Genomic DNA, 13,136 nt, shown 5'->3' on the forward strand with positions numbered 1-13,136 from the left:
GGGATAGTGATTGGAGTGCAGATCAGGCGCAATTTATACCTTCAATCGGTGCAGCGTTTGGCGAGGCTTGGATCCGGAGGCAGGTTCACTCATTGCAAGGGATACCGCTGTGTTGTAGCCCGGAGGGCTACGCACTCTGTCACTCGCCGCAGTCGCGGTATCCCTCTCTCCCGGATGAACATCCGGGAGAGAGGATTGGAATCATCATCCTCTGTGTCACCAAGTTCCCTGTGTCACTACAGGTTATGAGCCCTTGACGCTCTAAAGTCTTACGATCAACAAAAATTTCAATCAACCTTCAAGCTTAATCAGCTTGCTTATCCATCAGACTATCCATCTGTTGGAAGGTCGAACTTTTTTTTCCTCACCAATCTACTCTCAACCTCCACACTCCACCGACTGACTAATCCTCGTCGATAACTTAAAAACCCTGAAAATCCACACAATCGATTCCAAATCTAATCTTTTGGTTCAGCCGAGCATATCAACAATCTCTTGACATCGATTCGACAGCGTTGCGGTAGTTTGAGTTTTTTCTGGAAGTTTTCTATCAGCTAGGGGGACTAGCCATCTCACCGAACACAGAACTGTGGCCCGGTTCTGACTGCTGTTGGATTCCGACTGGAAGGAACTTATCCTACTGTTTCGTTTCCGATCTGTGGACCGACATCAGATTCCTTTTCTTTCTTCTCCTATCTCATCAGCCGCACTCTTATACATCCAAATCTTATATATCGGCCTTTCAAATCTCCCATCTTCCCTTATCAACCTTGTTTTTCCTTCTTTCTCTTTCATCCGTAACCATACCTCACTCGATTTCCCGACTTCCCGTCTCACCTCGTCAACCTTGTTTCCCTTCTAAACTTTCTTTCCTCCGATAAACTTTCTTTCCTTTTTCCCCCCTCCTACACCACTCCGAATCACCTATCCTCCCTCAGCCCCAAGTTCTCGCCAAATGGATCCCTCAAGAAATCAACAGTCGACGTCGAAATCGGTTGGCACCTCGAATTGGCTCATTGACGATTTTTCACACCAACACCGGCTTGCCGAGGATTTGGCCACTCTGCAATCGGGCTCCGAGCGCCTTCCCCCAAGTCCGGAGACGACAGGGGGCCCAAATCGCCGCAAAGACAAGGGCCCAGAAATCCGGCACACTGATCCAGCACTCGCCGACGACAGGCGCCCACCACCTCACATGGACCCCCGTCTTCCCAATAATCAAAATCGTCCACCACAACTCCTAGCCTACAACACAGTTCCTCCCCCCGCAGGACCCACTCGCCAAGAACTCGCAGAGGCGAGGAAAGCAAAGGAAATGTGTGACTTCGAAGAGGCCGAATTCCATCTTTGACAACACAAGCTTGTTGGTGGGGCGATCCAATCGGCCAAAGCCCAATTCAAAGCCTCGAACACCCTCAAGGCTGACGGGTCAAACTTTGGCGACTGGTATCGCAATCTGGCGGAGGTGGCGCGGACGTGCTTCAATGACGCTCGTTTTTTTATTGAAGAATGCGACAACTCGACATACGAGATGATTGGCCGCGCTATTTTGATAGGGAGTGTCGACCAATCACTTGTTGCAGAGATGCAAGCGCTGGCGACCTGTTTCGCGATGTATTCCTCGCTTTTGGCGAAGTTCAAGACGTCCTCTCGAGCGGCACAAATGAACATCTTCTACAAATTCAAGTGTTTCAAGATCGACCCGGAAGCACCGAACGCGGGGATTGCCTCGAGCTTGAAGAACCTTCAGGCGGAATGGCTGGCGATCAATGTGAAGCTTGGTGTCGACGCTTTCCTCGGTTTCGTTCTTCAATCAGCGGTGATGGACTCAAATGCTGACTATAAGAAAGCTTTTGAGTTGCGCGTGGAACAACTGGTTCAAAACGACAAACAAGGTCGCTGTCCGTCCTTCGAACAAATCTTACTGGCCCTCGACATTTGTAAGGACCAGCACAAGCACGCAACAGAGCTAGCTTTGGACGGCAACCCGGCTTTCACATCGCACACGCCCCCCTCGGCACTTCTGGCTTCACCGGTAGACGTAGACACCTTCGACGTCTCAGCTTTCTTGGCGGATGTCGATGAGAAAGACTGGGTAGATGCCCTCGACTTCTACGCGCTGACAGCTCACAAATGCTGGCAGTGTGGCGGCGAGAACCACTACGCAAGAAGCTGTCCGGAGCGCGTGGGTCAAACTCAATCTGGGAGGCCTGTTGGACGGCCAATAGGAACGATGGTCGGTACGATTTACGGCCACCTTCCGAGCGGCGTCGCACTCGAGTCCAGCTGCTTCCCAAGGACCAACTTCAGACGACACCAAGGCCAGCCCTCGCGAAATCAAGAGCACGCCAGGAGTCTGGCGGACCACTATCGACCGCGCTACCAATCCAACTCCCAATCAACCGGCCAAGTGGGCCAGGGTGGAGGGACTCCGCTACCAAAGGCGGCGGCAGGGGGGGTTGCAGCCCACATCATGGAAGTCAACGATCTCCCAGACGACCTGGATGATTTGGACTTCCACTCAATGGCGCTAGGCGAAGACCTTGTGAGTGAGACGGCGATTTTTGATACCGGTGCTTCCCACGGTTTCACTGGTTCTAAGTTTCTACTCCATGATTTCCGCTTCCTTCCAAAACCTATTGGGGTTTCTGTAGCTACCAGTGGAGCCGGATCTTTTATCACAGGCGTGGGGACACTGAAGTTCCAAGCCCCATGGGGCGTGATTATAGTCCTGAGACATGTCTTGTATTGTGAGCAAGCTAAGACCACATTAATATCAATGGCGGCACTCAGGAAAGCTAACGCTCATGTTGCGTATGATAATGCATCAGACACTTTTCGGATTTCCCAAGCATCCGGTGAACACCTGTTCGACTGTGTTTTTGAACCCGCCAAAAATCAATGGTGTATGCCATACCCTATGATCCGCTCGGACACCTTGCGAACTCTTCATCCTACCGACTGTGAGGTCTTATACGCCAGCTCCCGAGATATAAACGGCCCCCCTCGTGTTTCCTCGATTCCTATTTCTTGTCCTACTGGCAATCTGCCTATCTCTTCTTCCTCATCTGTCTCCTCTGTCTCTTCTGTCCTTCTGTCTCTACTTTACCGCCCTCTCCTTATGGAAATGACATCTTGATTCTGGCTTCTAAAGCAAAAGTCAGCCAGCAGGGCGAGATCTTTAAGGAACCACTTGGAGAGGCTACTGACTACCAGTGGAAAGCTGAAGCGCTAACCAAAGATGAAGTGAAGCTCCTATACTATCATCGCGCCTTTGGCCACGCCAGTCTTAGGCACATAAGGCAAATTATTAAACATCAGCTGGGTAATGGTCTGCCAGAACAGATCCCAGTTGGAAAGATACATTGTCCGGTGTGCGCGATGAGCAAAAGTACTCAGATTAACCCATTAGCTTCTACCCTTCGAAAAGCAGAACGTTTAGATATCCTAGCGGCGGACCTGATGGGACCGTTCCAGGTCGACTCAAAAGATGGAGGTAAGTATTTGCTGACTATGCGTGATGTGGCTACTGGATACGCTTTTGTCAAAGTCCTCAAACAGAAGTCAGAGGCGAACCAGCATATCATGGACACCATCACACGCCTGGAACAAGTCACCGGAAAGAGAGTCAAGACCCTCCGCAGCGACAATGGCGGAGAGTTCGCGAACCAAAAACTGGACGATTTTCTCCGCCTGAACGGAATTGCCGCAGAGAAAGCTCTCCCATACCACCATTACCAAAATGGGGTCATTGAACGTTTCAATAGGACGGTTGCGGAGATGGGCCGGACAATACTCATTGACAGTCCCCTCCCGAAGGAGTTTTGGAGCTACGCCTTCGTCTGGGCGACTTATGTTCTCAACAGACTGCCAAACAAGGCCAGCGGGGAAAAGACACCTTTCGAGGCGATGTTTGACAGGAAGCCGCAATACGACAACTTCCGAGTATTTGGCAGTACAGGATATGTTCATATCCCACATGAGAAGAGACAGAAACTGGAAAATCGAGCCCTGAAGGCGTATGTTATTGGTCACCTAGAACAGAGCAAAGGCTGGCTCTTCTGGATCCCGGACGAACAACGCTTTGTATGTTCAGCTATGGTCCGTTTCCCATCAGATCTGTCGAATGTCCCAGTAGCCGTGAAAGCACAGACTCCGGCACAAACAAACACACCGCCGACAACTCCCTCGACACAACCCGCTGCTCCGGAACCGAAAGTCTCAGTTGATTTTATCATGAACCTTCTACAGCTTGGCGATTTTTCCCGCGAAATTGAATTCGAAAATCAGGAGCTGATCGTGGACAAGATCATCGAACTATGTCAATTCTACGCTATCTCGGTCCCCAAAACGTTCAAGCAAGCGATGAACTCACCGGAGAAGGACGCCTGGTCTAAGGCAATAGCAATTGAATTATCGAACCTCGAGGAGATGCGGGTGTGGGTCCTCAAGCTGAAACCAGAAGATAAGAAGGCACTGGGTGGAAGATGGGTCTTTGCGACAAAACCGGATGCCGATGGGACTGGAGTACGATTTAAGGCGCGTTATGTCGCAAAGGGCTTCACGCAAGTGGAAGGGGAGGATTTCAACGCAAATTTTGCACCGACGGCCACTTTCGTTTCTCTTTGACTTCTATTGGTCGTGGCCGCGGCGTATGGTTGGCCTGTACAAAGTTTCGACTTTGTAGCCGCTTACCTGAACTCCCCGATCGACGAGGAAGTCTGGGTCAAACCGCCGGAGGGCATGAAAACGCCACCAGGGCATGCTCTCCTTCTGAAGAAGGCGTTGTACGGGACTCGGCAGGCGGCGAGGTGCTGGTGGCTCCACCTGAAAGCAGTACTCGACAAGTTTGGCTATACTCCCTCACAATACGACAATAGCCTGTACATCTTAAGGCATCCGGCGGAGGCAGGTGTAGTTTGGCTTCATGTGGACGACGGTGTGGTAACAGCATTGAGCCCGCAGCTTCTAAAGCGATTAGAGGAAGACTTGAAGGACATTCTTAAAATCAAATGGTCGCACAGCCTCGAGTCAATTGTTGGTCTCAACGTGAACAGGTCCTCCAAGGGTTTTGAGCTTTACCAGAAAGATCTAATTGCGGGCATCCTCGATGAACACTGGGATGGGACAACAACGGCGGCAACCCCCCTGCCTGCGGGTTTCAACGCCACGACCGACACCGATGGTGTGGAGGCGGACTCAGGTCGCTATCTGTCTGTTATTGGTTCCCTCAGTTACCTGGCAGTGGGAACCAGGCCGGACATATGCTTTGCGGTGAATTTCTTGGCGAGGTTTGCGGCCAAACCGGGTACTCTGCACTGGAAAGGGGTGAGACACTTGATCAATTACTTGGCAGGTAGTAAGAATCAGCGTCTTTGTCTTTTCCCGTCAGGTGATACTAAATCCCTTAAGACTTTTGCAGATGCCTCTTGGGGCGGAGAGTTCTCGCGATCTTCATATGGCGTACTAATCCTTTTTCTTAACTGCCCAATCCTGTGGGTCTCGCGGCGACAGCAATCTGTTGCGTCTTCTACGTGCCACGCTGAATATATGGCATTGGGCGTAGCAACGCGTCAAACCTTGTGGGTGCGCCACCTTCTCCGGGACGTGTTGAAGCGGGATTTTGTAGGTCATCTTTATTGTGATAACCAGTCTGCAATAAGAGTCTCCACGGATGATGCGTCCAACAAGAGGACGCGTCATACCGACAGAGATTTTTATATCACCAACGAGGCACTATTCCAGAAAAAGACTGTGCTGGAGTGGGTAAGCACTAAAGACCAGCTGGCTGACATATTTACCAAGTGTCTAGCACCGGAGAGTTTTGCGATGCAGAGAAACAGGATCATGTTGCGCTAATCTTATTCTACTTTTATTTCCTTTTCTTTTGTTTTTTTTCTTTCCTCCTGTTTTCTTCCGTGCTCATTCTGTTTGTTTTGCTTTTGGCCTGACGGATCCAGTTTTTTCCTTTCTTTTTTTCTTATTTTTTTTCTTTTTGACTTATGTCGCTTTTCCCGACCTTTTTTCTTTCTTTTTGACCTCTGTCCGTTGTGCTGGTATTTTTTTTCTCTTTGTGTGAGAGGATACCGGGTCTACGGCGAGAGGGGGGGTGTTGTAGCCCAGAGGGCTACGCACTCTGTCACTCGCCGCAGTCGCGGTATCCCTCTCTCCCGGATGAACATCCGGGAGAGAGGATTGGAATCATCATCCTCTGTGTCACCAAGTTCCCTGTGTCACTACACGCTGGCACCCGGTATGACTCGGGTGTTGCGGGCATTTTCTACAACAAAGTTGTGTGAAATTAACGGCAGGGAAGCCGGTAGATGGATGATCTCAAGACCAGATTATGTTGGCGCTCTCATATAAACTAGTGTGCTGTTGCTTCCCTCAACAGAAGCCCTTTCACAAAAAAACCTTATTGAGTTATCAGCCACTTCATGCCTGCGGAAGTGGCTGGGTGAAACTAAATGGAAACTACGATAACATCTTTTGCTCCAGTCCCATTCCCACGTCGACGGCTGGAATCATTGGAGCATTGATGATGTGGGCATGTGAAGATTAGTTTCAATTAAAGGAGATGGAACTGATAAACAAAGTCCCCGAGACTTCGGGAGCCAGGGGTGTGCTGACTCCCTCCGTCATGAGAGGCTTCATACCACCACTTCACCAAACTTGCAGCATAGCAAGATGTGGGTTTTCATGGTGAGTAACCTCGCCTAGAGAAATTGCCCCGCGCAAGCAGAATTTTACCAGCTCGGGCAGGAGGAATTTCCCTCCGCCAACAAAATTTGTTACTGGTACCAGTGCGCGCTGGAGCTCGTGGGGAGATCAATTAATTCATCTCAACTAGCTGGAGTTGTACCAGCTCACCGGAGGGAGTCAATGTGGGTGAGCTGGCCCTGTCCCAGCTTGCCGGAGGGAGCCCAACTGAGCCAGCTAGATATCTACACTCGCAGTTCACCGGAATATAATCCGCTCGGTGAGAGGGATTACTACCAGTTCACAGTCGCGAGTATTTCCGATCGGCAGGCCTTGTTTTTGTCAAGAAACTCGCCGAAAGGAAATCCTCTCGGCGCGCTGGAGAGGAGTTGCCCCCGGCGGGCAGGATTCCTACAACCTATCCCGCCGGCACGCATCCCTTAAAAGATGCCTATGGTTGAGGATGCGTGCTAGTGTGCCAGTTTGGGCAGGTGGCTGCGACTGAGTGGTTCTTGTCAAGTCAAGCTTGAGTGTATGATCCGTCGACGATCGCCTATCGATAGAGAAAATCAATCAGGCAAATTGTTTTGCACGCGCAAGTCCAGAATTGGCAGGTCGTTGCAAGCTGTCATATGTAGGATATGGCTACGCGTCGGTGACTGGGTGAAAACCAAGAAAAATAGGTAAATCTCAAAAAGGGCGTATAGTACACGATTATCGTTGCAATCACCTCGGAGAGTTTCATGGGTCACATTGAGAATAAAAAAACATTGATTATGAGAAAGACGTTGACGGGAGTATAGACACAAGAGGAAAGCAATCTATCCACAAGCTGATACATATTTTTGCAGACATGAGGCCACTGAGGGCTTGATTAAAGGCGGAATAACAGAATCAGTGTTTCGAGAGGAGCATGACAACCTGTTTGTCGTCGATGTGGGGGGGCTTTGTGTCCTTGGGGTGGGTGTTCTTCTCGCCGCAAGTGTCCAAGATGCTGTGGACAGCTTTTTGGAGGATTTGATCCGGGCTATGAGTGCAGTAAAATACAGACAGTCAGCCGTGCTGAAGAGAGGCTTGCTTGTGCAGGTGGATGAAAAGGGAGGGATGCTTACATTGCTTTTGCAACCACTTTGTCCTTGGAGTTGTGGAGCGACAACTGTAAAGAGAAAGTCGAGCTGGTCAGCGGGCTGTCTTTAGCGCACATGGCGGTCTCATAGCAGGACTTACTTGGCAGGCTCCACTGGACGCTGAGTGCAAGTTCTTCTCGCGCAAAGTCTGGGCTGCCCTGTTAAAAGGGAAAGCCGAGCGACGTAACATGGTCAGTTGATGAGGACACTGAGGTAAAGGACAGTCAAAACAAGCGTACTTCAAGCATTGCGATCTGGAGAATACTTCAGCGACGCCTTTGCTGTTGCGGCAGGTCACGCTATCGGCTGAGGTGCGGCGCAAGAGTTGGTCGGCATCGAGGTGGATAGCCCGGCGACTAACGGAGTGGGTTTCCTGGTCGGAGGCCTTGGCGAAGAAGCCGCCCATGCCCAGAGCCATGCTCATCGGAAATACCCCTCCTCCGAAGCAGGCGCCGCCCATCGAGAAGGCCAAGCTGCTGAGCCATGGATATCCAAGTATGTTGAGCCCCATCCCGCCCCACGAAGTGAAGCCGCCGTACATCAGGCTGGAGCTCAGCCATCGGGTATGCAGGTCTTTGTCTTTCGTCCCACTGACTTCTTCCGCACGGGACGCGGCGACGAGCACAGAGAGAAGGGTGATCAGGTAGGCTACGGATACCATCGTGTATTTCCAGGGAGGTTGGTTTTGGATTGGATTTGATTGTCGCTAGTTATTCAAGCTGGAGTGTTGGTGCGGTGGATTGGAATGTGATGAGGGGATAGTGATTGGAGTGCACATCAGGCGCAATTTATACCTTCAATCGGTGCAGCGTTTGGCGAGGCTTGGATCCAGTACGCCATGGAGGCAGGTTCACTCATTGCAAGGGACCCGCTGGCACCCGGTGTGACTCGGGTGTTGCGGGCATTTTCTACAACAAAGTTGTGTGAAAGTAACGGCAGGGAAGCCGGTAGATGGATGATCCCATGACCAGATTGTGTTGGCGCTCTCGTGCAAACGGGTGTGTCGTTGCGTCCCCCAACGGAGGCCCTTTCACCAAGAATACTCATCACAAAAAACCCTTACAGAGTTATTATCCGCCAGTTCTTGCCCGCGGAAGTGGCCGGGTCAAACAAGGTCGAAACCCCGATAACATGTGTTGCTCGAGTCCCATTCCCACGTCTGCGGGAGGAACGACTGTGGAGCAATGTGGGCATGTGAAGATGAGTTTCGATGAGAGAAGATGGAAAAGTCCCCGATGTTTCGGGCGCCGGGCGTTCCTAACTTAACACAAGACCCTCTTCGGAGGGCCTGGTGCAGCCTGGCTGGCGCGGAGCGCCCCTCGCGAATCCGGAGGGTCCCTGCGGGACGGCGTCCCCCCTCCACAAAGAGAGCGTCTTAGGTAAGTTAGCGAGGCTTCATGCAACTCCACCGAGCTTGCAGCACAGCGAGATGCGGGTCTCCACGACGTGTCGCCTCGCAGGGCCGCAAGCAGAGCTTGGCCGGGGCAGGATTCCGAGAAGCTCGCGGCGGAGGGCGGCCAGGCGCGCTGAAAGTGGCCCAGCCTCGCTGGCTGAATCCGGCTGGGCGAGCTGGACGGCGACCTGCACCAGCTTGCCAGCCGGACTTGCCCACCAGCGGCCCGGCGGGCACCAGCCCACATCCCCCTCCGTAGGCGTGAATGTTGCCAGGAAGCTCGCCGGAAGTTCTCTCGACGCGCGGGGGGCTGGGCGGGCAGGATGCGTGCTCGCCGACAAAGGAGGCTTCTGGCGCGGGATGCGGCCGAGTGCTTGGTGTCCCGTCCAGCTGGGGTGCAAGACCAGGCGACGAGCGGCTCCCCACCGGCGCGACGCGGGCCGTCCAGCACGGAAGCACTTGTACATATTTGCCATGACTACACCCCCAGAAGCCAACGGATCCAGCGGGCCACACCAGCCGTGAACACCATCCCGAAGTCCCACACCCTCCCACGCCCCGAAAAGACACACACACACGTCCAAAAAAACGACAGAAGAAGTTACACACACACACACGCGGCCGAAAGAGATACAACGACAAGGACACGAACAAGCCGCAGCGGGGCGGTTTTCTTTAGTATACAATAGTAAAGAGACGCTCGGCGGGGAGAGAGAAGACGAAGACGAGAGCAAGGAAGTGTCTGTGGGGAGCAGAAGGGGCCGGGAGGAGAGAGGAAGGGGATACACACACATACAGGAGGACGGACGATGGCCGAGCGGTGTACACAAAAAGACAGAGAGAAAGAGAACGAGTGGCGGCCGAAAGGACGCAAGGGACGGAGAAGCAGGAAACACGAAAGAGGAGGAGCGGAGGAGGATGGAAGCAGAGACACGGCGCTCAGTCGTGCTTATGCAGCCACTGAGAGTAGCTAGTAAACGTCTTCTTGGCCCCCTCGGTCGGCCCAACAGCCGCATTTTTGGCGGGGTGACGAGAGAAGGGGGCGGCGGGAGAGCGCAGAAGGTCGGTTGCCGGGTCGTCGTCGTCGACGAGCGCCCGCCTGTCCTCCTCCCCCTCCCCCTCCTCCTCCTCCGAGGAGGAGGAGAAGAGGTCGAACTTCTGGCCAAGGGGCGGGTCGGTAGTTTTCTTCTTCTTGAGGGTCTGTTGTTGCTGGACGGCGGAGAGGGGCGAGCGGGGGACGAGTCTGCGGATCTTAGCGTCGGGGTCAGTCTGCCCCTGGTCTTCGCAGGCGGCGGGGACGGGGTGGGAGGGGGTGGAGGGGGTGGGGGGCAGGGCGGGGTGGGGGAGGAAGAAGCGGCTGGGCTTCTTGATGAAGCCGAAGGAGGGGGCGCTGGGGGAGACGGAGGGGGGCGGGGTGGAGGGGAGGAGGGCGGGTTCGGGGCGCTTGCCCTTCTTGTTGGTCGGCGTGACGAGCGCGGGGTCGGCGGGGAAGGGCTTGACGAGGATGGGTGCGGGGGCGTTGGGGCGGGCGAAGCTGAGGGGCTTGGCGAAGAGCTTCTTGCGGGGCGCGGGGGCGCGCGGGGGGTCCTCTTTAGAGGAGGAGGAGGCCTGGCTGAAGGAGGCGGCGGCGTTGGAGAGCTTGCGCAGGCGGCTCGAGAAGCCGCGGGGCCGTCGGGCCTGCTCGTCGGCGGAGGAGAGCGAGGGGGTGTTGGAGATCGAGGTGGAGGTGAAGGCGGAGACGAGCGGGCCGGTGGCCACGGCCTCGGGCTTCGGCTTGTGCGGCCCGGGCAGCGGCGAGCCGAGGTGGGGGCCGAGGCTTCCGAGGGACGAGGCGGGGGTGAACTGGGTGGACGAGCTCGAGCAGCTGCTCTCGTACTGGACGGGCCGCTTGAGGGGGCCGTCGGCGGCGCGGATCCCGGCGAAGTTCTTGGTGGCGCAGACGTCGACCAGCTTGGGCTGGGGCAGGAGGGGCTGCTTGGTCTTCTTGGCGAGCGCGTTCTTCCAGGACGCGGGCTGCTCGACGGCCGCCACAGGGGGGAGCTTGGGGCTGGGGCCGATGTCCTTGCGCCAGGCGCGGGCGGCCTCGCGGGTGGCCCGGGTGGCCCGGCTGAGCTCGGCCGTGGTCATGTTGAAGGTGCCGATGGCCGCGACCTCCGTCTTGAGCTCCTCGAGCGAGATCCTGGCCGCCGGGTTGAGCGCGAAGATCCGCTTCAGAAGCGCGTTGCACGCCTCGCTGATCGGCAGGATCGAGCGCAGGAAGTCCGGGTTCCCCAGGTACGCCCGGAAGGTCTCGTCGGACGGACAGGCCTGCTTCCACGGGTTGCGCCCGCAGCTCAGGTTCACCAGAATCACGCCGAGCGACCAGATGTCGTTGTGCAGGGTCGAGTACGCGCCCAGCCGCTCGAACAGGCCGCCCTGGCATTCTGCGTAGGGACATTTCAGCGACACCGTCAGAACAACAGAGAGAGAGAGACGCACCTGGGCTCATGTAAAACGTGCTTCCACAGCCGAAATCAGCGCTCGTCTTCTCGGCGGTAGCCAGGCCGAAGTCGGCGAGGACGACGTCGTCGCCGCGGGCCTTGCAGAGGATGTTCTCGGGCTTGAGGTCGCGATGGGCGATGCCGAGACGATGGCAGAACTGGACGGCCTCGATGATCTGGATAAAGACGGCCTTGATGGCGGCGGTTTTGCCGAGATAGCGCTGCTTCTCGGTGATCATGCCGAAGAGGTCGCCGTCGGGACAGTAGTCGAGGATGACGAAGATGCAGGAGGGCGACTCGATGACGGCGTGCAGGGTGACGATCGACGGGTGGGAGGAGGCGAGCGAGTGGAGGGCGATCTCCCGGCGCTGGAACGACTTCTGGCGCGCATCCAGCCCGATCTTGTTGAGTGCTTTGACCGCATACATCTTCGGCTGCTCCATGTCCGGCGACGTGAGATCTGCGCGCGCGGTGGGAGACGCGTCGTCAGCGCAGCGTGCGGAAGAAAAGGGGGGGGGGGGGGGGGGGGGGGGAGGATGGGATGCTTGCCTCGCGCAAGATACACCACGCCATAGGCGCCCAGGCCCAGGACGCTCATGAACTCCAGCCGGCCATGGTCGATGCGGTGGCCGACGAGGTTGTGGTTGGAGGCCGTGGAAGCCTTGGCGGCGTTGTTGTTATTGGCCATTTTTTCTTTCGTAGAGTCGATGAGCTCGAGGCCTGTACAAAAAAACAAACCCACACATCCCGATGAGCAAGAATGGACAAAAAAAAAAAGAAGAAGAGGGGGGGACGGACCTTCGGGGAAGCGGCTGAACTCGGGGTCGGGTTCTTGGAGGGCGCAGGGGAAGATGCGGGCGCTAGTGAAGTGGAGTTCGGGGGAGTTTTCGAGGAGGAAGGGGAGGTCGGAGTGGAGGTAGGGGCGGCGATGGTCGAAGAGGGGGGGGGGGAGCGGGCTTGGTGGCGGAGGAGGCCCTGTCAAAGGAGCCGTTGGCGGCGAGGGAGGGGGCCAAGATGTGGCGCGGGGGACGGTGGGGGAAGGGGGGCGAGTGACGGGAGGGCACAGAGGCGGCGACGGACGGGGGTCTGGTGGTGGAGGAAGACTGGCTTGACCTGGGGAGCGGGCTGTGGGGGTGGAGGGCGGAGGGATGAAAGGAGGGTGGGAATGGGCTGGAGGACAGATGGGCTTTGTGATAGTTGGCGAGGGGCGTCTGAGGGGGGGAGACGGGGTGGGAGGGGGAGTGGCGGTGATGGTGGTGTTGGGAGGGGTGGTTGATATACTGCGGCCAGCCAGGATGGTGGTGGTGGTGGTGAGGCATGCTGGTGGGGGGGATCCTGTGCGCAGGCCTGCTAGTGTTATGGCGCCCGGCGGGAGTGGATGGCTCAGGGGACGATGGTCCGCCCTGGCTGGAGGGCGTGCTCGGGCGTGGCTGGGGG

At 55.6% G+C, this 13,136-nt stretch overlaps 1 protein-coding gene across 1 annotated transcript in view; it reads right to left on the reverse strand.

Moving 5' to 3' along the window:
• Window positions 1–10,158: 10,158 nt before the first annotated feature.
• The window catches only part of PtA15_11A247 (uncharacterized protein), a gene marked incomplete at both ends in the record, with an annotated part of 50,066 nt that continues 47,088 nt past the window's right edge, over window positions 10,159–13,136 (reverse strand). Inside the window, 6 exons of the mRNA XM_053161135.1 lie at window positions 10,159–10,318; window positions 10,376–10,896; window positions 10,978–11,642; window positions 11,698–12,159; window positions 12,249–12,419; window positions 12,498–12,674. Coding sequence (XP_053025112.1) covers window positions 10,159–10,318; window positions 10,376–10,896; window positions 10,978–11,642; window positions 11,698–12,159; window positions 12,249–12,419; window positions 12,498–12,674 — 2,156 coding nt within the window. The remainder of the gene's footprint in view (window positions 10,319–10,375; window positions 10,897–10,977; window positions 11,643–11,697; window positions 12,160–12,248; window positions 12,420–12,497; window positions 12,675–13,136) is intronic.

This window comes from Puccinia triticina, chromosome 11A (genome assembly GCF_026914185.1).
Source record: "Puccinia triticina chromosome 11A, complete sequence".
NCBI lineage: Eukaryota > Fungi > Basidiomycota > Pucciniomycetes > Pucciniales > Pucciniaceae > Puccinia > Puccinia triticina.